At 39.9% G+C, this 24366-nt stretch overlaps 1 protein-coding gene across 1 annotated transcript in view; it reads right to left on the bottom strand.

Moving 5' to 3' along the window:
• Window positions 1-16826, bottom strand: part of adamts3 (ADAM metallopeptidase with thrombospondin type 1 motif, 3) — a 158665-nt gene extending 141839 nt beyond the window's left edge. Inside the window, exons 1-3 of the mRNA XM_078251404.1 lie at window positions 16453-16826; window positions 16066-16087; window positions 10499-10932 (exon numbers count right to left, since the gene is read on the bottom strand). Of these exons, the coding sequence (XP_078107530.1) occupies window positions 10499-10932; window positions 16066-16087; window positions 16453-16512 (516 nt within the window). The 5' untranslated portion in view covers window positions 16513-16826. The remainder of the gene's footprint in view (window positions 1-10498; window positions 10933-16065; window positions 16088-16452) is intronic.
• Between the last annotated feature and the right edge of the window lie 7540 nt (window positions 16827-24366).

Below are 24366 nucleotides of genomic sequence, written 5' to 3'. Positions count from 1 at the left end.
ATAGTTACGTTACTCCAAGCTTCTTCCCTTATAAACAACTCCGCTCTTCACACACTACGCTCCAATCTGCACACTACTGTTTACCTTTTCCTGCTACAACTGAATTCTCAGGAGACAGCGCGATGCTACAGCTAAGCTTCTGTAACGCTATTACTGTGAAAGCCACAGACATCGTTTATCCCGTTTCCATGTAGTTACATAGTCACTGATATGGTCATAAACACTACAGTGTTCAATTACCTATTTTGAGGGGGAAATAATCTAAACCTTTCGCTGCGAAGGCATGATCTGTCCTATGCAGGACATCCACCAGACCACCGGCGCTCCGTGGATTTTTATTGGGATGATTATCACAGAAGCCTGGCTGAATACACTCACTGGACGGCAGCTAGCAGCTAACGGCTAACGGCTATCTGGCTGTACACACTCACCGGAGGGCAGCTAGCAGCTAACAGCTACTACCGCACTACTGTTTATTTTAGGGGGGAATACACTTCAAGATGTGACATGACCTGTCCTCTGGAGGACATAGCCACACCACCGCCGCTCCATGGATTGTTATTGGGATGATTATCACAGAAGCCTGTCTGAATACACTCACCGGACGGCAGCTAGCAGCTAACGGCTAACGGCTATCTGACTGCACACACTCACCGGACGGCAGCTAGCAGCTAACAGCTACTACCGCACTACTGTTTATTTTAGGGGGGAATACACTTCAAGACGTGACATGACCTATCCTGTGGAGGACATATGCACACCACCACCGCTCCGTGGATTGTTATTGGGATGATTATTACAGAAGCCTGTCTGAATACACTCACCGGACGGCAGCTAGCAGCTAATGGCTAACGGCTATCAGCTAGCAGGGCAAGCTAGCTACCGGCAGGATCGAGACAGGGACCAGGGTAGGTGAATTTAAACAATGTCTGAGTTGAAAGCGCATCTTGTTGACACGTAAGGGCCCTGTTCATGTGGCACAGACATATTAATTGCATTTTGTGTCTGTTAAGAGGCACAAAGGCACTCTAAAACTTGCCCCGACCACTGCCGTTTTAGCTCAGGGGATGCTTGTAGTACGTAGCTGCAGCTTCTCCGTGTTACCTGCACTGATTTGGGTTGGGTTTTTTTTCTATCGAAAGTACTCGCGTAGCTATAACGATCAAGATTAATGTAAAAATTGGCCGGAATTCTCCTTTAACCGGATGTTGACGCTGGATGAAATGTCAGAGGATCACCAAAGTTATTACAATTCATCCTGAGGGCGACATGTATGTCTGTACCACATTTCATGCCAATCCATCCTCGAGTTGTTGACATATATACAACTCAAACATCAAACTCAAAAGTCAGGGGATCCCTAGTCTATATCCTCGACGTTACACTTCTGGGATTGCTCTGGTGTTTTACTTATTGTTTTTATTAAGGCAGAGGAAGGCTTTCTTTACTTGATACTGTAGATATGTGTTTATCTGCTTGTACTAGGGCATTGTGGGTAATGTTGCAAATCAATGATCTGGACTGCTTTATGGCAAAAAAGCAACATCCCTGCTCAAATATAAATACATAAATAGTTTTTAATTGAATTTCCAGAAATTCTACAATGCTCAGGAAATTACGCAGGATGCATGTCTTTTCACCGAGTTCCGTTTCCTTCTGCTTTCTTTGTGTTGGAATTTTTAAACTCTGGTGGATTTATGAGGACTATGGTTGACTGCTCAGATCTCTGCAGGGTAAATTAAGACACCAACTAGACTATCTGTCCAATCTGAGTTTTTTCTCACACAACTATAACAACTTTTGAACGTACACGTTCCACCAAAACAAGTTCCTTCCAGAGGCTATTTTGCAGCCGCGCCACACGGAGCTTAGCGCCACCCAAGAGATATTTCAGTCTGGACCAAAGTGGTAGACCGCCATTGCAATTCCTAGAGACACAACGCTTGGCTAAAAACATACAGAGAGCTAAGCACATAACTAAAATGGTATTTAGGACACATCTTAATGCATTTAATACTCCAAGACACACAATAAGTTAGATGAGTTCCAAAGTGCAAGTGTTTCATTTCAACATTGCTGTGAGTAAATACTGGTGTCAGCTGTGTTTTACATCCAAAAGGGCATATTAAGAGTCATCTAAAATTATAAATCAGCACCAGCCCTGCCTCGATGAGAAAACTAAACTCAATCTCACTGGTGGCTTAATGCATTTCCACATTTGCCTGTAGGCTGAGAGAAAAATTAAAAGAGAGCCTTGGGGCTCCATTACTGATAATGTAATTTATAACAGTGCGAGACTGAGGGAGTTACTCCTCACTTACAGATCATTCATTTCTACTCCTCCACTATCTTCCCTGTTTTGCACAGCTCGTTGAAAAACGGAAGATAGAGTCCTTAGGACCACAAATATATCAGACATGAGACGCTTTCCGTCTCTGCCTTTCAGGGCTCCACAATAAAACATATGCAGTATGTGAACCATCAACTCTGTGACAAGGGAACCCTGTAAGCACATGTGTACACGAGGAGAGGCCAGATATGAACTTAGGAGTCATGTTGTGAGAGGAGGAGGATGAGAATGATACAGTATACACCCACTTCTGACATCTCGAGGTCAGTCACATTCCTTCGTTGTTACTCTTTTTTTCTAAAGATTTGTTCTATAAGTTTTCTTCCACTTGAAAAAGAAACAAGACTAACAAAACCAACCATCCTCAGCTGAGTCGCTGCCTCCGACTGTTTACGATGGACGTACTGTACTTGTAAAACTACTCCCCTTTCACAAAAAAAACCTCCATAACAGACCAGGTGTGTTTCTAGGATCAAACACTGTCATTATATTCCCTAAACGGAAGCAAATGCCTTCATGGAGCCCATATTTTCAAAAAACAGTGAAAAAGTTTTAAAGATTTTACCAGCTTGTATGTCTGCTCTTTGATCTTTGCAAGATCCAGAAGATGGGTACAGGATTTTACGTTTTTGGATCTTTATCAGTCTTATCCATCTTCATTAAGGTCCACAGATTAACCTTAAAATACCAAAGAGCATCACAAAGAGTTTCTGAACCACGCAAGGCTGCAGTGTTTCACAAACAAGACAGTCTGCTGCTGCTGCAAAATCACTGACATCAAGACTTTTGTTTCAGCCATAAGACCTAAACACCAGCATCCCTTCTTGCCATACAGAGATAATCCAAGCCATTAGCAAGAACATGTATGCATATGCATCTGGCAACCTTCAGAAAGTAATTTAATAAATATTAGAGCAAAGCTTTCAGAACACGGCCAGAAAAGTTACATGAATATGAACCTGTAATTAAAACCTGATCAATACTGGATTTTTTTTAGGCTGATACTGGAGTTTAAAAAAATAATCTGACAATGATATTTCAGCTGATAGTAATTTTTCAAAACATAAACATATAATATAAACAAAAAACTTGATACGGATTCCTTAAATTTGTTACCAAGATACATACTGAGACATACTTTAGGGATCTCTGGTGGACAGACGATGAAATGTTGACACCGTGTCTAAACTACCCCAAACCTAGTTTTCTGTAGTGCAACTAGCGATATATCTGCAATAAGCTAAAATCAGCTGTTTCACGTCATCCGGTGGATCTCGACAGACCTCTGTTGCTCTGCTCAATGGGGAGCTCTGTCTAAACACACTGCCCACACAAAGATGACACAGAGCTGACTTTAAATAAGCAGGATATCTGTTTAAGTGTTAAAGGATCATTAATAGGACCCGGATTCCAGCTAGTGAACTAAAATAAAGAAAACATCAGTAAAACCATTTCAACTTTATAATAGCTACTATACTGTGAAGTCTCCCTAATCCTTAACTCTGGTAACGAGACCAAAAATAATTCAGGTTTTGTAGCAGAAACCATGAATCAATGGAGTGAACATGAGACATCAATGGGCTAATGGGTTGCAGTTTTGCAACAGATTTGAATGTGCCCTCTGCTGTGACCCAGACAGATTTGTTTCTGATCAGCACATGAGACTAAAAGAGGCAGAAAACAGAGGGGTTGCATGTAAAATCCCGCTTTTACAATGAAACCCCTCTCGATGGTTTCCCTGACATGCATAAAACATGAAGGCTGTCTCCCACACAGGCCAGCAAAGATCACCCTCACCTCACCCCCCACACTGCTACTGCTGCTTCTGCTGTTGCTATAGCAGAGGACACATATCTGCCTCATAAGCATTTAGCAGTCAGGTCGCAGTAAAGACTTCCAGACAGCAGCCTGGCTATAATTAAGGAACCGTAAAATACACACCTAGCGAGGGCTAAGGCTACCACTTGAGATCAAAGACCACTGGCCCTCAACGACATGCTTTTTCATCAGCAACCACTGGTTTTGCGAGTGTTTGATCTCCAGTTATGCAGTCCTGCTTTGCATTTGGGCTGTGTGGAGAAAAGATGATCATGTTCTGCATTAGAAGAAGACCAACCAGTAAAAATGCAAAGTAGAGTATATTTAGAATTATTTAGTGCTATAGTACAATGTAGGTCAAAAACAACCAATTTCTTTAAAAGGCAAAGCCAGATTATTCACTATTTTATGTCCCAAAACGTTCAAAATTGGTTTTGTTTCCTGCTGTATGCAGAATACTGATCATGGCACTAAACAGTTAATTATGTCCTCTAGAGATGAAAGCTCATATTTGCCTCCAGAAACAGAGTTAAGAGAAAAATTGGGAGAAAAGGCACAAATGAGCTGTTGACCATGTTCCCCGACACATGAAATGGTCACAACAAAGACTGTCTGAGGCGCCAACAGTAGTTTCCTACCCCCCTACCTCCAGCACCCTTGCTCAGACCAAACCCATCTTCGAACTTGCCTTCATTTTTATCTCAAATACACACCTACCATGTTTGGTGACTACATCTTGCATGGTTGTGAAGCTGTTGTGGTGACAAAATATGGCCGCAGACCTACCACACCCACACACATACACACACACACACACACACACACACACACACAAATAGCCCAACCAAACATAGCCCAATTTCTGAAAAAGGCAGATCATTTGAAAGTGATTATTACCCAGAATGAATGTCCCAAAATATCCAAAATGTTTTGTTTCCTGTAACAGTGCTCTGTTTATCACAATTTACGATAAATTACGTCTTCTTGTGATGTCAACAGCTCAGAAAATACTTCCAGTAATAGAAAGGGAAGGAAGAAATGACCAGAGCTCTTTTCATGTAGCAAATATGACTACAGACACTACAGAGTATTTGAGCTGCCAATAGTATTTAATAAAATCAGACATTATCTGGATTTTTGTGTCATTACATTTTTTTTACTGTTTTTTGTTAATCAAACTATCCATTGATACATTTCTGGAATGTGATAGTATAGTAGTATATGCCTTTACCCACAAAGGCTTAAATTGATTTTTACCCAGCTTTTATGTCCCAACACATCCAAAATGTGTTGTTTCCTGTTTGTTTCAGTATTTTATTTTTATATCTCATTATATCCCAAATTAGTTGTTTCCTGTGTAACAGAGCACTGATCATTGCAGTTTAAAGTAAAACAAGTCCTCTTGGGATGTGTACACGTTCGAAAATGTTTCTGGTATTAGAACGTGAAGAGAGTGTGCCAGAGTAAGGGTAAGTATTTAAGCTGCAACTTTTTAAATCAGATTTTAGTCAGTTTTCGAGCATTTATCCCCCCCCCCCAAAAAAAAAAACATAATGATATCATACAGTGTTCGATGCAGCAGCAGTCTTCTCAAGCGACAGACCTTTGATGACTGTTGGCGTCTTCAAAGTGACATCCTGCCACGACAGTATTTACAAAGCAAAACTCTCACATCCTGTGTGGCCCCTCTCAGCCCTGAATCTCCTGCAAGGTTCAACTATAAATGTTTTAGAGAGACTGAATCTGCCCTAGTGATGAACTGCTTCCTCCTGCTGCAATCAAAGGAAACGGCCAAATCCTGCAGTGCAGAGGACTGACTTAAAGGTCAGACTGCCATTATCTTTGTTTAGAAGATTATATTAGGAGACACTGCTGTTGTTCAATTCAGAAAGAATGAAGTTGTTAGACTGGTGTTTTGTAAGTTCTTTCATTTCACGGTCAGTGGCTCTGACATTAACATTTTGCTACATAATGAAACAATGTTAGCAGCGCGGCAAACACAGGAAACAATATTTTGCTTTTAACACAGCAGAAAGATCTCAGCAAATAAATGAAAATACATTTTTTTTTTTAAAAACTATGTTAAAATATTGTCCCACGAGTGGCCGAGCTACCTGACGGTTACCAAGCTCTTCGCAATTACAGAGCTTTTTCCCCCATTTCTATAAAACTCTACTGAATGAAACTATCATGAAACCATTAAGGGGGCGTAAACGGTCCAGTACAGACAGAAAATCAAAACTGTTACTGTGACTGACAAATGCTAGCCTATGTTCCTAAAAGACAGAAACTCATCATGAGGCATTTTGCACAGTTGCACAAAGAGATGCTTTGATACATCATATGCAACTGGACGTTAAATGCCCCATTTATAATGTTCATACTAAGCATTGATAGACTAAAACTTGCTTGACTTCAACAGCTCTGTTCCAGGCAGTGGACATCTGTGGGATCACGAAAATAAAAACCTTAAAAACTGCAATCTGCATCCTAAGATTTCCCAAACATTGTAAAGACTCTGTAAACAACTGCTCTCTCGATTTGTTGAAAATGGAGAAAAACATCTTGTATCAGTGTTTGTAAGCTGTGCACTCAGGGGCATCGGACTGGGGGGGGGGGAAGGGGACTGAGTACCCAGGGTCCTCATGTGAGGAGGGCCCAAAAATATGCTAGAATGAATAGCTGTGGATGCGGGGAGGGGCCCATAGAAAATGCCTTTCTACAGGGCCCAGAATTTTGTGCTACGCCCCTGTGTGTACTTTAGGTAGACTTTATATTAAGTTATTAAACAAATTAGTATTTCTCAAAGGCAGAGCTGAGACTTCTTGGGGCAAAAGAAAAAAATGATTATCATTATATGAGTCATACAGAGAGGTTTTCTGATTCTTTTGTCTCTTATAGTATATATATATATATATATATATATATATATATATATATATATATATATATATAATTTCCCCTTAGGTTGTATAACTTGTAAATATAAAAATGTCTTTTATTGCTCCTCTACAGAGCTGCCTGTCAGACATCAGCAGTTAAACGTCAAAACATTTTTTTTTAGATAAATGACCGAATCAAAAATCTGAAATATTAAAAATTTGCTTTTCACCTCCTGCCAAAAACTTGGGTGTTATCTTGGGGCAAACTTTGTAAACTCTGATGAGCAAGTTTAAATTGTTTAACACCCCCATGAAATAGTATCCTTACTTCCACAATGGGGTTGGAAAATAGACAAAAAGGTGTCAACCTTTAGTGTAAATCAATGACTTACCATTAGTTATTAACTAAAATAAATATGGGATTATTATAAGTTTTGAGCTAAGAAAAAAAACTTGATTAGTTGATCCACAGTTTTTCCACAAAGTTTTGATAAACAATTAAATGTCTGTCACTTTTTTAAAGCAAACATTGCCCAAAATGCACTGGGTTCTTCTCCAACATTTGCTGGTTTTCTTAGTGGTACATTTTGGTTTCAGACTAAACAAGCAATATGAAAAGGTCAACTTGGACTCTGAGAAACTGTGAAGGGTATTTTTTCATTAGTATGTGACATTTCAGACCAAACAATTAACCTATTGAGTAAATGACCAGCAGATAAGTAATTGAAACCCAACAAAAACTAGTGATGATTTTATTGGTTAGACTTTATGGTCTTTCGTTCTCGTGCAGCATGAAATTACCACTGAAGAATAACTGATTACCAGGAAGTCCAAAGAGTCTGTTCAATGTGATCTTTAAAGAGTGGAAAAATTTATCATTTGAGTTCCTCTGCCACTTTTTTGGAGCCTCACTCCACACATCAGCCTAAAAAAATACTATTGGTAGATTTCTGGTGGGTTTGAAGAAGTGTTTCTGATCTAGTATCTAGTTTTAGATTGCGGCAGCAGAAACGTGTCATCTTGTCATTTCCTGATCTAATTTTGCAACCCGAGTGGATCTGAATTTAAATGATGGAAAGAGCTTCATCAAATTTGCAACATCTTTCTAAACTTTAAAAACTGATGTTAAATACAGGCTTTTAAGGTGTATTTACTGTATAGCTCGTATTAGCTGGGAATGGCATTATTTGCAAAGAGAGTTTGTAGTTGCATAAAACATTGATTTCCTCTACTTTCAGGAGCTTTTATTTCAGTCTATTTTCTGTAGGATTTTAGCCTTCATCTGGGAAGAAATACTGTATGTTGTTTGTCTGACATCATATGATGGTTGACTCAAGTTTCATGCAGAACAACACCTGTCAGCTTTCTTATTGTAAATCAACCTGTCGAAATGTTCCAGGGAAGCAAGCCCATTTCTCATGGAAACCTCCTCCCACCACCTTAAAAAAAAAAACCCGCAGGTCAGTCTCACACACTCGCGTCAGTTTTTTTGCTGGCCAGCAACTCTGTCAAAACCTCACAGTCCAATGCCTGCCAGTGGAATCTGCCTCTACATGTGCTGCTTTGTTACAAGTGTTGTAATGTGGAGAGACTAAAGTGAATCCCTGCTGAGCACCTTGGGGCCATCCTCTGAGAATCAAACCATGAGGACACACACACACACATATCTAAGAAAATGCAGCTCACCAAAATTTGCTTTCATGTCATCATCAATCACAATGATTAAGTTATGTTAAGTGATTTATTCTCACTATCATAAGATCCACGTGTCACTCTTGTCCTGAAGGAACAGTTTTCATGTGCTGCCTTTTTGATATGCAGCAATGAAGGCTGCACTTGATGTTGCAGCCAGGTATGAGCATCAATACCTTCACAAAAGCAGCACCAGCGCAATCGTAATTTCTAGTAGTGTGTAGTCAAACACATTCAGATGAATACCAGTGAGGACATGTCATTAAAAGAATAAAACTGGTGTTACTTTCTCTGATAATCGAAAATTCCCCCGAAGACCCTAAAACTAACAATGAATATATTCTATTAAGTATTGTACTGTATGTAACCCTCATCCAAAGCAGCGTGAAGTGTTTACAGCCATGTTACTGGCTATGTTAGTGGGGCTTTAAGCAAAATGCTAACATCAGCATGCTAACATGCTCAAAATAACAATGCTAACATGTTGTTTGGCAGGTATGAGGTTTAACATGTTCACCTTCTTAGTTAAGTGTGTTATAGCATGCGTGTTAGCATGCTGAGCTAATTAGCACCAAACTAAACACTAAACACAAAGTTTAGTTTAGTTTAATAATGAATCTTTTCAGGTATTTGGTCAAAATATATATATGGAAATTTGACCAGATAATTTGGCTAGATGGAAAGATTACCAAACTAGTGCAGTGTCCATTTGGAGTGTGTGCCTGTTCGGAACGGGCCGATTGCTTGGTTCCTAGTATTTTTTTCTCTCACAACTTTATTGTGTAAATTCTCACAAAAAAACCATGTGACACAAAATGCTGGTATAAATGGTCGGGTGGCATGCCCTTTCAAAGCGTCACGACCGTCCTTGTCATTCCTAGAGCCCCACCCCTAGTGTGGCTAAAAATACATAAAAGAACCATATTGTTGTGTTTGGCGATGCACAAATTCACCAAAAAGATGAAGACATGAGGGTCGACCATTTTACTTTTTTATAACTAATTCCTGACTTTTTTCCCCCTGAATCTGAAACGTTTTGGGGAAAACAAACGCATTGCAGGACAAATGAGTTCAGGTGCAGGACACACCATCTTAGAGAATAAACAACACTTATACAATAGGGTGAATTAATTGATGGTTCAGTTTCATCCAATTAATAATAAAGATAAACTAGCACCAGCTTTATCTTTTAACAGATTGTGAAGGCCTATCAGGAGTCGCACGAGTTGCAGTACATCCTTTGAGTTGCTTTTAAAAAGTTTGCAGCATTTCAGCAGAGATCTTCATTTGAAGGTCTTTGGGCTAACTGAGACTTTACCATGAATGCAGAGATGTTTCGTTGGCCTACTCTAAGAGATTTTGGCCCAGGTCATTCCCCAATTACCATTCAAGTGTTTTATTAGGGGTGATGGGGAGGATAGGACCGCAGACTTTTGTGGAGCACAAAGGGAACTTGTGTTTTATGTTGGGAAGAGGTTGGGGGGAAAATCCGTTGAGTTTGTGGGTGCAATGGATGGCCACTCACCCGTGAAACATCTGTACAAAAAGCTATTCCGTCTGCCTGCCTGAAGAATATCTCCAAGAACAATGTGCTGTAAAAATGCAGAATGCTGACGTAAAGAAACGCTAAGCTCAGGAGTTATGGACATCTAAAATCCATTAGTGTATAGTTGATAAGGTCATGGCACTTTTGTAATGAAAAGAGGGTTTGAGGGGGTAGGAGAGTAAAGAAGCTTTATGGCTAAGGAGGACTTACCAGTCCGTCACAGTTGTTAATGGCAACCGAGGCCCCGGGAACGTCTGTGATGTCACCGATGAAGGTGCAGTCTGTCTTTAGTAGCTCACGGTGCAGTATCCTCTCTGTCCTGCTGGTAGCTTCAGTCTGGTTGGCGCCCGTACTGGCATCGTCACCGGCGCTGGCGTTCCCGAAGCCTTGGATCTCGTCGTGCCACTCCACCATTGCGCCCGGCGCCACCAGTCTGTTATTAGGGCGCAGACGGAGGTGGAACTCCTTCCCGAAGGCGGAGATGTTAAAGAAAAGTGTCTGTTCAGCTTCACCAGAAGAAAACACCTCCCTCTTGACACGCTGCTTGTGCGTGGCAGAGAGCAGGTGTGACAGGTAGTGTCCATGAGAGTCGGTGCTGAAGGGAGTGACCAGGCCGTATTCCTTCAGACGGCTTCTCAGCTGGTCTGTAAAACAACACAACGACAATGAGATCGTTTTTTTTTCAAGGCACCAGGAAGTAGAAGTAAAAACACATTATTTTTTCATACCTTCAAACCTACTTGACATTTTACCGGGGTATACGCTATGTACGAAAGAGGATTAGGGCCACATGTAAAAAAAAATTGTCAGAATTCTGAGAAAAAAGTCAGAACTCTGTGATTAAAGTCAGATTTCAGACTTTTTTTCTCAGAATTTATTTATCTTTAAACTCAATACATGTGACCATATTTCTGTAAAAAATAACTAAAAATACTGACTGAAATGGAGTATAGCGGCACTTTCTACCGTGAGAAATCACCAATAAAGGCTTCTAAACCAAAAATTACACATCTGGACATGTTCCAGAACCAATGTGGTCCGAAATTGGGAAGAAATTTAACAACATCGGCGACCAAGATTACAGGTTTCCCTGATGTTAGCATGTAGCTAAATGTAGCAGAGGAATGACTGTTATGGAGTAGCCTATAGCAGCAAAATCCCCAATAAGGCTATTAAACCAAAAACAACACAATCGAACATGTTCCAACAGGAATGTGATCCGAAATTAGGGATACAGTATTAACATCGGCAACCAAGAGTATATGTAAAATATAAAACACTGCAGTAACGTCTATGTGAAAGGTGTTGACGCCTGCGCTGCATGCCCGTGTTGCCACTGACAGGTGTATCGGGCACAACCTAGCATCTACCCATACTACGTGATCCTCACCACTCATAGTCGCCATTTTACTCCGCTCAGATGCCTGTTCCACCAGTAGAGAGTAGAGACTGAACTCTGGTGGCGCGTGCTGTGCACTACATTGTCTCAATACAGCATCTCTGCATCAGTTTAATAGAAAAAGGAGTGTCTGTATTTTTGATAGTAAAACCATGGTATACCGTAATACCACGATGCCGCCAAAGCCTATTCAAGATGCAAAAAAACAACACAGAGTTCATTTTTCCTTAAAGACAGATTTTACATCATAAGTTTGCTCCTCTGTCTTGATACTTGAGGTACTACAAGGTATTCTACTTGGACTTTCAGCTGCATGCATTTGATGGGCATTTCTTGAACCACTCATGTTGTGCCAAAGTATTGGTCTTTGAAATGAATGAGGAGGCTGTGATTTTCTTGTGCTAACATAGTTTTATACATGGCAGAATTTCAACAAGTCAAGATTAAGTAAGCTTTAGATCTGGCAATGCAACTACAGGTTGAACAGAAGCATTTCATTTAGAGAGCCTAGAGAAGAAAAACCGTCCTTCCAGAGGTTCTTGATAAGCAGTTGCTGCCTTTTACATTTCCTAAGTAAATACCTAGCTCACAAAAAAAAGATGCATCCTGTACTGGATGGTATTTAATATCATCTTGGTATAATGCCTCATTAACCCTCAGGCTCTTGTTCATTGGATAATTTGTGGTCAACTCAATTGTACAAGGAAATCTGTGGGCCTTGAAAACACCCTCTTAAAAAGGAAATTTCCACCCAGGCTTGGTTTGCTTTTCCAAATGTGTGCAATGGCAGACACATTCTAAAATCTTTGGTTTGGTTTTGGTTAGAAAAAAATGTAGAATGAATATCGAAACCTTGTAATTATCTTGTAGGTTTTGACTAGAAGACATTAAAACAGGTGTCAATGGTGAAACTCAAATTACAAGTCTGAGGAAACGGCATACTTTACAAATCATAGTGTGCTCGTTCTGGACACGTGAAACCCCTTTGAGCCTTTGAGAAAAAGAACATGTAGCTATCAAACAGCCAATCTGATGATAATATTGATAAAATGGCGCACATTAAGATGTGAGGGATGGTAGCAGCTTCATCACACTGGCTTTGTAAAGTTAACAGCGATAAGTAGACATAGAGCATCTTTGTTATATCTCCTCAACCGAAGCAAACTGCGGGCACGTGTCCGGTTTTGAACATGCATAAACATCAAGGGCCTTTTTTACACGGCAAATACCTCCGAGTTACATCATGCTATAGCTTTACTCTCTCTGCAAACATGAATGACACCGTGTTAGTCGTTTGATACTGATACATGAAAATCTTGTGCAACATGTGGAAGGCTGATATAAGTTTGCTATTTTTGCAATAACACTGTTGAATAGTGGGGTTTTCCTTAATCCTCAGGAGGCCCAGGTCTCAAGAGCCATTTCTTCTCCTGAGAAGAGAAAAAAAAGCACATTTCTGTACATTCTACTATCATTTTTTCAGACCTACAACGCAGGTGGATTTGGATTTTTTTTAAAGCCTCTGTAAATTTGGAAGAGTTCAGTTTATTTGTTATAATCCTTAAGACTTTCATAAAATTAAACAATAGCCATTTCCATTTACACTCAGTAATAATCTCTCTATATAGTAGTTTTTACTCGTAGTGGCTGAGTCTGTTATTGCCACGCTGGACTTAGTTTGCCTACCTTAGCATGAGGGATTCATCAAAAAAGCATCTACAAAACAAGACAACAGTCATTGTCATGGATCAGTTTTAACTACTACTGCCGTTATTTCTCTCCGACTTCTTTATTAAAACAATGCAAGTTTGTTTTTCTAAAACTGATCAAACTGATACAGCAGCTGTACTTGTATTTCTGATAAAGTAGCAGCTGAAGGAGTGATTGCTATAGCACCAAGCTAAACTTTAGGGATTTAACACCTCAAAACTAGCCTGGCATCGCCAGACTAGTCTGGAACCTCTCAGTTCATTAAAATATTTTACGACCAAATGATCTATAAAAGGTTTAGGCCAGCTCATGGAAATTAAAAGAGAATTTTCTTTCATTTGCAGTGCTGTTGTTTTAAGTGTTAAGGGCATAAAACCTCAAAAGAGAGCCTGACATTTTAAGGAACATTTACTTTGAATAGACCCTAAACGCTTCGGTATGCAGCACCAATTGGGAGATTTTCTCTTCAGTGAATATGTAAGATTTACTGAAGTGAAAATATTGAATCATGGATTGGTATCCATTTATTTTGTAAAAAAGAGAGTGCAAAGAGTGCATTTGGTCTCTGTCGCTGTTAAAATGCGACTTTCGAACTGAAAAACCCAAATGTTGGAGGTGTACAAGGTCACATTTTAAATGTGAATCTCAATCGGCCACAACTTTGAGTGATGGATCTCGAGGTTTTTGCCTAGGAAGTGATGCTTCCTCATGGGAAATTGTTGGGTCTTTTTAAAGTATAGTGTGGTCTAGACCACACTATACTATGTAAAGTACTATGTAAAGTACTATGTAAAGTGTCTTGAGATAACTCTTGTTATGATTTGATACTATACATAAAATTTAATTGAATTGAAGGGTGAAACACAATCAGTGAACACAGCAAGACCAGACACAATTTGCATCCACTTATTCTATTATTCTAAAAGTAAAAGGAAATCCACTTCAATGCACTTTAGAGTACCTCTCTTTTTCCTCTATTCAAAGTGATGCATTGTACCAAATATAAAGGCTAGAAAGTAGAAACGTTTCTGTGGAAGGTTTTTCACTTTCTCCATTGACGTCCATGGTTACAGAGGTTAATAACATACAATTTAAAGACAAATAAAACAAATCATTCATCATTCAAATGTGAAACACGAAAAAGACACATCGTTGAGAGTTTTTACACTGAATATAATTCAATGTAGTACGCAACGTGATCGCTACGTGAAATGGTCGTGATTAACTGGATTGCCCGATGCAGTAGTTTCAGACACTGTTAGACGATCCAACAACCACTTTGTGTGACTACTTAGTCCTTCAGATTGCAATCAGGAATATGACAAAAAGGGGCAACTTAATGAGTAAACTTAAACTTAACTCATGCAGGATTATTTTCATGTACTTATCCCAAACTTCTCTTACTTTTTTCCGTTTAGTTTGCACGTACATGTTCCAAGTCAGATTCACGAAACTCTCTTCAAACCGCTTGTTTCAACCTGATGAATGCCACATGTTCATGAGGAGGTGCTCGTTCATGAGATGTGATCATTAGCATAATCGTCGCCCCTGCTTCATGTTCTTCTCCGTTTGTGGGAAGGTTTGGCTCACAAAAATGAGGAAAAAGAACTTTGTGGAGAACAAATACAGCAGCATCAGTAGTTGTATTATGAGACGCAAAAGAATTCGAAATTGTAAATGTTAGCGCTGTACTGTGACTGAAATAAACGGGGAATCTTTCGACATGAAGTTGATAAAAAAAAATGGTGACATGACAGTAACAGATGAGAGAGTATTATACAGTAGCTGATGGTACACTGCAACTTGCATAAAGACCCGGAAGTTGTCTGCTTAGCCATATACTGTACATAAATTCTTGTGCCAAATATGCCAATATAACGTTAAAATCTTAATCACAAACTCATTCAGTTTAGTGTGAAGAACAGCAATTTGTTCATGATGTGAATTTTGTTTAATATCCAAGAGATTGTTGAATGTTCTCATGAACCACTTGTACCACTTGAACTAAATGTGTTGGCACAAGTGGTTCTTGCATGAGGCTCTTTGACTTTAACTTGTAAAAGAAGGAAAGTCGGAGCTGAACATTTAAGAGAAACCACACTAAATGGGTGCAATAACTGATTTACAAGGCTGATAATGGGCAAAAGAAGAAGCCGACAGTGGCAGACTACAAGCAAAACTCCATCACAGTCCAACTGGCAGCTGTCATCTCGCTGTGCCAGAGCCCTTGAGGTGCTCAGAAGATAACGGCGGGTGTAAAACGATCCTACGTGGACGCTGTTGCAGCTCACTTGTTTCTTAACCTCAGAATGGATAACAGATGTGCAGGATTTAGAAGTGGAATTTTCTTTCCTGTATAACAAAGCCCTTGAAGCAGTTTGCTCATGTAATATACAGTATGTGTGTGTGTGTGTGTGTGTGTGTGTGTGTGTGTGTGTGTGTGTGTGTGTGTGTGTGTGTGTGTGTGTGTGTGTGTTTAGGGGGAATGGTGGGGTGGTAGCAGAGGGTATAAGGGGAGGAGGGAGAGTGTATCACAGAGCTCCTCACACACAAACTCCCCTCCCACTTTGATCTCAGTGCACCAAGGTTGTTGCTGCGTTTCCCTTCTACTTTCTCACAACTTACATCTAACTATGAACAAGATGAAAAGAAAATAAACAGGACTTACCCTCTCTATCTACTTCACCAGCCTGTAAGAGGAAGAGGGAAAAATAACTCGTTAAATGCGGTAAAAGCAAGAAGGAAATCATAATTTGACAGTGTGAGATGTCCAGCAGCCACATAAGGTGCTTGTAAACATGTAACAAAAATGCCTCTGTTTTACACGTCTTATATAACAGGCTAAAGCCATGCGTGTGCAGTGTCAATATGGACTTCACAGAGGAAGCAGTGTGCGCATTCACACAGCCACATTTAAAAGATTGGAGAAAGTTTTAAAAACGTGTGTGGGCTAGCTGCTTCTCCGCTACAGCTGCTTTCATTTCATATTAACGGGAGAAGCAAAAGAGTTCAGCAACCTTTGGAGAGTCAAATGTGAAGCGGTGCAGACACTTACCTTGTCAGCTGAAGTCAATACAAATCCTAGGAGTAGTAACGCTAGTGATAGGACAGCCATCACGAGTCTTTTAGTGATGAAGAAATAACTTTATCCCACCGTCAAATTAAAAATAAGGACAAAAAATCGGAAGAAAACTCTCTACGCAATTGCGGCTCATTCAACAGTTATCAAAGTGGATGTGCAGCCTCTGTTTTAGTTCAAAAGAATAAAAAACACTTCTAAAAGTTTCATTAACGCAGGAGTGAGGCGAGTTGCGACACTTTGTCAGTCAGTCAGTGTATTATTTTCTGTTGGACTGAAAGTTTCTAGAAAGTTTTTTTTTTTTTTGGTGGAAGTTAGTAGGACATCCCCTCTGCCGCTGGCCGGACAGAGCTGCAGTGTGAAGCTCTTGCAACCTGGCACTTGGCTCCCCTGGCTAATAAACGGCGAAGACCAACCCTGAGTGACGTCACTCCGCCCTGTCCTCGAGCCTCAAACACATGGAGGGACAGAGAAGGAGGGGGAAGAACCCCATCTCCCCTAACCTCATCCCAGGACAGGATACATAGGACAGGACAGGAGACATAACATCAAGGCCGATAACTTTATTGTAACCCAAATATAGCATTTATAAGCAGTGGTGAAACGTAAAATAATATTTAAGATCAGATAAGATGTAGTTTAACTAGGCTCTCTGTCTGTTCATATTTGACAATTTTCAAAGCGCAAATAAATAAGCTAAACTAAATAAAATATCTGTTCTCTTTTGAATATTTACCTATGTTATGGATGGGCAAATCTGATTTGATCTGTAAAATATGAAATTTCAATTGTCAAATGAAGACCTATATATCCCCGCACATTCATTAAATTGGAATTACATTGATCCTAAGCAAGAGCCACATAAGACAATAAGATAAAGTCAAATACATTCATTTAATCAGTCAACAATCGGAGTTGTGTTTGACTTTATCTTATCGTCTTATGTGGCTTTTTCTTAGGATCAATGTAATTCCAATTTAACGAATGCGCAGGGATATATAGGTCTTTTATTGGAGTCAGACATATTGTCCCAAAAGACGGGACACAGAGGAGGTAAAATCCCAACACTTCCAATTAATGAACTGAGAACAAGAATGTTTGGGTGAGAGGGCAGGGAGAACAATACCATAATACAAAATAAAACAGGCCCCATGTCCTGACATTATTGAAGAGGAATAGAGAAAAGGTACTGAAACCTAAAGTCATTCATTAAATCCAAAAATAAAACTAGCACCAGTACAAATACCACACTCTTACTCTAACAGCTGTTTGTTTGGCTTGTTGTGACCCTTTAAACTCGGTCTACCTTGGTCTACCTCTTATCGATCACAGATTACTGCCTCAGTTTAGAGACTAGTCGTGAGCAGTTCAGCCAAAGAATGATTTTTATTTCTCAGATTATTTCATTTTTTAGAGGCCTGAAGAGGGGAATGTATTCAATATTTCACCAGAAAAATTAGGTTATCGTTGTTGTCCCACGAAGGGAAATTCTTTTGCAGCCAGGGTTCACATAAAAACAGAATACAAAAATACAACATCAAGGACACATCAACACAAAAACCACAGAGCTAGAGCAGGGAAATGCAGATTCTTACCAAGTACACATGCACAAGAGTGCAAATGTGCAAGGGAAGTGCACGGAATGCAGTCAGTAAAATGCAACAATTCAATTTAAATCAAAATACATTAACCTTTTTTTATGCAACAGGTCATTTTTTCGTATTTGCATAATAATCTTGAGAACCCTGGGTAGGGTCCCAACCCTAGTTACTGTTAATACTGATAGTACCAGCAATAATAATTATAATGCCTACCCTTCCTCATCTGAACACATGGTGGGACAGGAGAACAAGGAGAAGCACTCAACTTCCACAACCCAAACTGATAAGGAAAAAAGTATTACCAGCGAAAACTGGTAATACTAAGGCAATACATATACTCCATGAAATAAACAGGAATCTCTATTAAAATCAAACAGTTATACACTGATATATTAACTGAAATTACTTTTGATTTAGGAAGAAATTACAGTTTTTGTTTCAAAGAAGTTGCTTTTGTTTAATTTCTTTTTATTTTATTTGTGTCTTCAGCTACATTTCTCATGTATCAGACTGTGAGTCTTAAAATATTCCAACTTAAATACTTTTCACATGAACCATTTGTTTGAGAGCAGCAGAGTTCCTCTCTCAGCTGACTCGTAAGCTCCAGAGGGCAATGGATGCATGTAAAATCAGGTTAGGTTTGCAATAATATGAACTGTCTGCATCATTACTGACTGCACATCATCGACGTCCCTCTCTCTTTCCCCATGTAAGGGCTCTCTCAGGTAGAAATGCCATGACTTCAACAAAAAGGTTCATTGAGAGCGTTTCAATATTATTACAGAAATTTGGGGCTCGGGGGCACCTCTGGCCGGAGCAGCAGAGATATGAGTAAAACTTTGGGTGGAATACATTAGCTTAAATATCTCCATTGACTAAAAAGGAAGGCAAATGGTTCAAGCCCAATGCTTTTTAAATAACAATAACATTTATAAATATTGGAGGCTTCACACAAACGTGGACACATGCTGTTAAAAACACCTCCTACCTGCAAATAAATTCAGCATGGCAGCAGGAAGTTGAGGAGTGATCCGGTTTGACTTCCCAACAGCAGGTGCCTACTGAGAGGAAATATTCATGTACCACAAGAACAATCTAAAACACTCCACTATAAGAATAAGTCCTATAACAATGTGTTCTGCAGAAAATTGGCTGCAGTGACAAACCTATGGGGGGGGGGGGGACTGAGACCAGGTAAGCTACCCAGGCGCCCCCTCTGTGGTATCCTTGAGCAACATACAGTATATCACCTGTACACTGAACCAGCTAACCATGAACCCCCACCAGAGTGTAAAGCAGTATTGGCCTTTCTGGAGGGCTAGTAAAATACAGAATGTATAGAAATAGTTTTTTTTTTTAACCTTTAACCTCTGCACTTCTTACTATTGATGCTTGAGCATGATCTGAAGCCGAACTTTTCACTGTTAATAACTCAGGGGGGGCATTACTCCAAAATGTTGCAGCAGCTTTTATACCTCCTGGACAAAGTTGACCTCTACGCTAAAGAAATCTCTCTGATTTCTTAACATTGGAAGAAAGCAGATAGAGAGGCATATACAACTCACCATCATTTTATCATCTACAGGAGAGCATGTAATACATTTCAAGGCACAGTTGAGAATTGATTTGTTCTGACTGTTTAAACTCAAGAGATGAAGTTATCAAAACAGTCCAAAAACTGAGAGGCCTCACTGGGAGCACTGAGATCTGGGCCTCTCTATCAAGTTCTTTTAATTACACATATCTCTACAGCGCTGTGTTAGTGCTGGAGAACGTCTGGCTGCACCCATATTATATTGGTATAGTGGGGGGAAACAAAAGCTCTTCATTAACCCAATCACAATTGTCTTGGCTATAAGCCCTGGATGCAGTGACAGTGCCAAATAGATCGAAGAGCGAAGATAGTGGAAGTGGAGAAGAATTTATTTTGAAATAGGCGACCAATGGCAGGCTTATACCAACAGTCTACATCCAGTGAGTCAGACTACATATACTGTAACTACTGTAGACTTGAGACTTGGACTCGAGTGTTGTTTAAGGCCCACACACACAGTACAACGACAGCAGAACCATTTTATGTCACACTGTTCGAGATGGATCTAATAAAAATAAAATCTTGGTTGCAATCCCTGTCAGACGATAATTTTGAGCTATGTCAGGTTGCTCTTTTCAAAATACCTTGAACCTCCTGAGCGTACAGGAATTGAAGTCACAAAAATAAAGACTTGAGAGACTTAGACACAAAGCTTAAATATTTAATCAATAGGCCTCTGCAATGTAGGACGATTAACAGATTTAAAAAGAAAATGTTCAAATGTCATTTCAATGATCAGCACTTAGGCAGCTGAAAGACTTGCTCCTTGACTTTCAGTTTGCTTTATGAAGACTTGTGACTTGAGGACTAACTTTGGAATCCAGCTCTACGAACTTCATTTCAACTTAATTTTAATGTGTACTTAAGAAATGTTTTACATTGAAATATAATGATGTTAAAACAAGGCTCATATTAACAGACACTGTTTTAACAAGCTCTGGCCAAGTTTGAACCCAGACTTCTAGACATGGTTTGGCAAGCCTCAGATTCACCTGTTCACTGTAGACAATGCAGAACAAGAAAATACAACAAATTCATTTCCCAAGTATGGAGTTTTCCCCCTCTCGTGGTTTATAGCGAGAGAATGAACTGTCAAATGAGATGGAGCCCCGAGACACTGTGTGAGTTTGTATCACATATGGAAGACACATGATCATATATCACTGCTTTTATTGGACACAACGAAAGGGCTGTTAGAGGTCTGTGTCAAGACATTCTGTTCTCTCTCCCTCTCCCTCTCTCTCTCTCTCTCTCTCCCTCTCCCTCTCTCTCTCTCTCTCTCTCTCTTTCTCTCTCTCTCTCATTCTGCCGCAGGATTCAATAAATGATCTGATAAGTTAGAGGATTCAATAAATGATCTGATAAGTTAGAGGACTCAATAAATGATCTGATAAGTTAGTGGGAAAAATAACAAGCCTTGCGTTGTCATTGGCATCGTTGTTTGTGTCTGCGATTGGGTTTGCTTCGTGGGCTCCCAGACCTGCCTCAGCTGGACTGTAGGTGAGCTGCCTGCAGATAAGGAAACCTAATTAACTGGCACATCTGCACACCTCATGGCCTCACTGCCGTGGGGGAGAAAAGGACAGACAGGCAGGGAAAGGTGACAGAAACTAGGTGACGCCATTGGGAAGAGGCAAGGCGAGGGGAAATTAAATGAGGGGTTAGGGGGTCTGGACTTAAAAGTAAGGGATAAAGAAAAACAGAGATATGAGGGTAGCTGGGAGGAGAGTGAGATTTTTTTTTAAGGAGTCAAGGTTTGTTAGTTTATCAACATCCTGTCCATCCTTGACCCGCCGCAGAGACGCAGACCCTCTGACTTCCTTCATCTGGTCTCAGAGTCCAACATCTGGTCTTCCTTGCAACCACAGATCCAGATAAATAAGTTGCTGTTACAATTGGCAGTGAATCACATGAGGCAAATTGAAAACAGGCCTGTGCAACAAACTTGGATTTCTATGCAGATAGTGTGATACAAGATTGTACTCAAGAGGTTACAGGGAAATATTTTATTGTTTCTTTTTCATGCAGGTTTTTGGGAAGTATATCGCTTGAGAGAACAGATGTTTTCTGCTTACATACGTGTGGTAGCAACTACACTTTCACACATTGTCTATCACTCCTGTAAATCATACACTGTGGGACAAATTAAATTAGTCCTGTATAGTTGCACTGTAAAAAAAATAATTAAAGAAGTCTCACACGATTGTGGTGTCATAAAAAAATGTTATGGGCTCAAAACAACAGCAGGGCCCCCTCTATTTCCTGTTTTGTCATTCTGTTCCTATAAAACTCCCTTCCTACTCTCATGAACTCCTTCATTTGTCACTTACATTTTGTGTCGTTACTAAGTGAGTATTTTCATCTTCTGCTACTTACTTCGCAGAAACAAATGTGTTTCTGTCGTAGAAGCAGCACAGATAAGTTCACCAGATATTTACAAGAAGCAGACAAAGAAAAACAAAAATTATATTCGTGGTGAGAACCCATTGTTTCAAAAGTCTTTAATTGCAGCCTGTGTGTGGCTCGGGTTTGGGCAACTGGTACTCAGTCAAAGAAAATGAATACATAGCTCTTGCACATGAGTGTAATTTGTATAATTTTCAGAGTGAGAGTAATCCCCATGGGAGGACAGAGCCATCAATGAGTCCAGAAAGAGGGGAACGGCTAACCTAATTACAAGACGTAGGTATGCGCTTTGAAAGTTGGTTTCTCTAAAACGACAACTATTGCCGCGTTCCAACAAAGCTGACCCCCACTTGCATTATAAAAGGGGGCAAGCTGGGCCATTTCAGAGAAGGCATCTGGATTGTTTTCTTTTCTCTCTTTCACGCTTTGTCCTGAGACACAAAAACGCCCGACACAATGACTTCTGACGTCTAACAGCGAAGTTATGCCAGAGTCACAATGTGCATCTAGGTGGTGAGCCGAGCAGATGCCCCCATGGGGTCAGCGCTGGTTTTTGTCCCCCAGTGTCACCACAACAGAGGGAAGGTAGGGCAATAAAATTCTTCAGTGCTAAAAAGGAAGCATTCCAGCAGAGGGAGGGGAGTGCTGGGATCTGACATAATTTAAAACACGGTTGTCATATTCTGAATAGGACCCCCCCCGCCCCCTCCTCCTGAGTGGAAACCATTTATTTTTTGTCTGTTTTGTTTTCTGCAGCTCTTACTTAAGCATGAGTGCTGCTAAATAGGTTTGTTCGGGAAGAGGAGAAAAACAATTAAACTAAGTGTACAAGGGTGACTGTAGGTAGTGTGTTACAATATGCATATGAATGGAGGAATGAAAGGTTAATATTATAGATTTATGATTAAGAGGTTTTATCTCTGGTCAACAGACAAAAACAAGACAAACACATGCTTAGAAAAGAAATACACATACATTTGTCTTCAATAATTATTTTTACCTCCACAGACTACAACAGAGTCTGGTTGAGGCTGAGTTAAAAGATGTATAGAATATATTATCTAAAAATGATTAAATTCGTTCATCATTAGCATGTAAGGTTCAGAAAGCTTTCAAAGGTCAGTGGAAATAGCAGCATTCATGCACGAAATGATTGCTTCGATAGTTGCTTTAACATATCAGCAATTTAATTTAGTCTTCCTCTAAATCTAATCAGTGCAAATGTTATGGCCATGGTTACTTCTGTTTTTTATAGTGTGTTTTGTAGTGTATAGTGTTTTTAAACTACTAGTTGTTGTTTTTTAGCATATTCTGTATATTTATAGATAGCTTTTGGTATTGCAATGCATGTTTGTTCCATCACATTTGGTCTGTTCTGGTTGCCTTTCAACTGTAACTTCTTTGCTTTGCTTCTTTGAGGTTTAAAGTGACAAACAATTTGAATATCTACAATTGGGTGGATGAAAACCATGTGAGATGATCAAAATCTCCAGAACAGCGACAATAAATGGACCTTGTAGTAAGAATGTTTTCTCACTTGCAGTTTCCAAAGTCAAGAATCGAACATCAGCTTTTAAATTAAAGCAAAATATTTCACAAGAAGATTGCATGTTGTTACTTTAAACAACATACGGCCTTCTCCTGCTTCTTACTAAAACTTGTTTCAAAAATGAGATTTTTTTTACTGAGTCAGGGCCTCAGCAGGTGTCTTAACATTAATTTGCAGTTGTTCCATTAGATGAAGAAATTAATGGATCTCTCAGCACATGGGAATGCAACCACTGGTGCCCTGCATTCCTCGATTCCAACCATCCCTCTGCTGTTTCTAAGGAAACAGAACCAGCAGAGCCTCTGACACTCTTTGAATTTCAACAACCCTCAGCAGCAGAGGATTTCATGCAACCCTGGCAGAGGCAGCAACCCCCACAAAGACTTGCTGACCAGGAACATCCTCACATGTGACTGCATTTAGCTCAGAAACGGTACTCACTGTTTTCTGCCTCCACATCTATACTGATTAATGCTCATTGGGTTCAGTGAGGCCGGGCAGTGAGGTTGGGGAGGCGTTTCCTTTATGGAAATTTCTATCAAACTGATACCAGAGTGGGTGCATGGGTAGTTCTTGAGCACTTGAATCTGACCTGCGGCAATTTCCTGCATGTCTTCCCCCTCTCTCTCCCCTCTTGTATCTAAGTTGTCCAAGTGATTACAATACCCCAAAAAATAATCTTTAAAAAAACAATTGATGTGATGGCAAAATGCCTCTAAAGACCAACTATGACATCAAGA

Source organism: Sander vitreus, chromosome 5 (assembly GCF_031162955.1).
Source record: "Sander vitreus isolate 19-12246 chromosome 5, sanVit1, whole genome shotgun sequence".
NCBI classification, from domain to species: Eukaryota; Metazoa; Chordata; class Actinopteri; order Perciformes; family Percidae; genus Sander; species Sander vitreus.
Note: the sequence above shows the minus strand (reverse complement) of the source record. Positions and strands in the feature narration are given on the sequence as shown.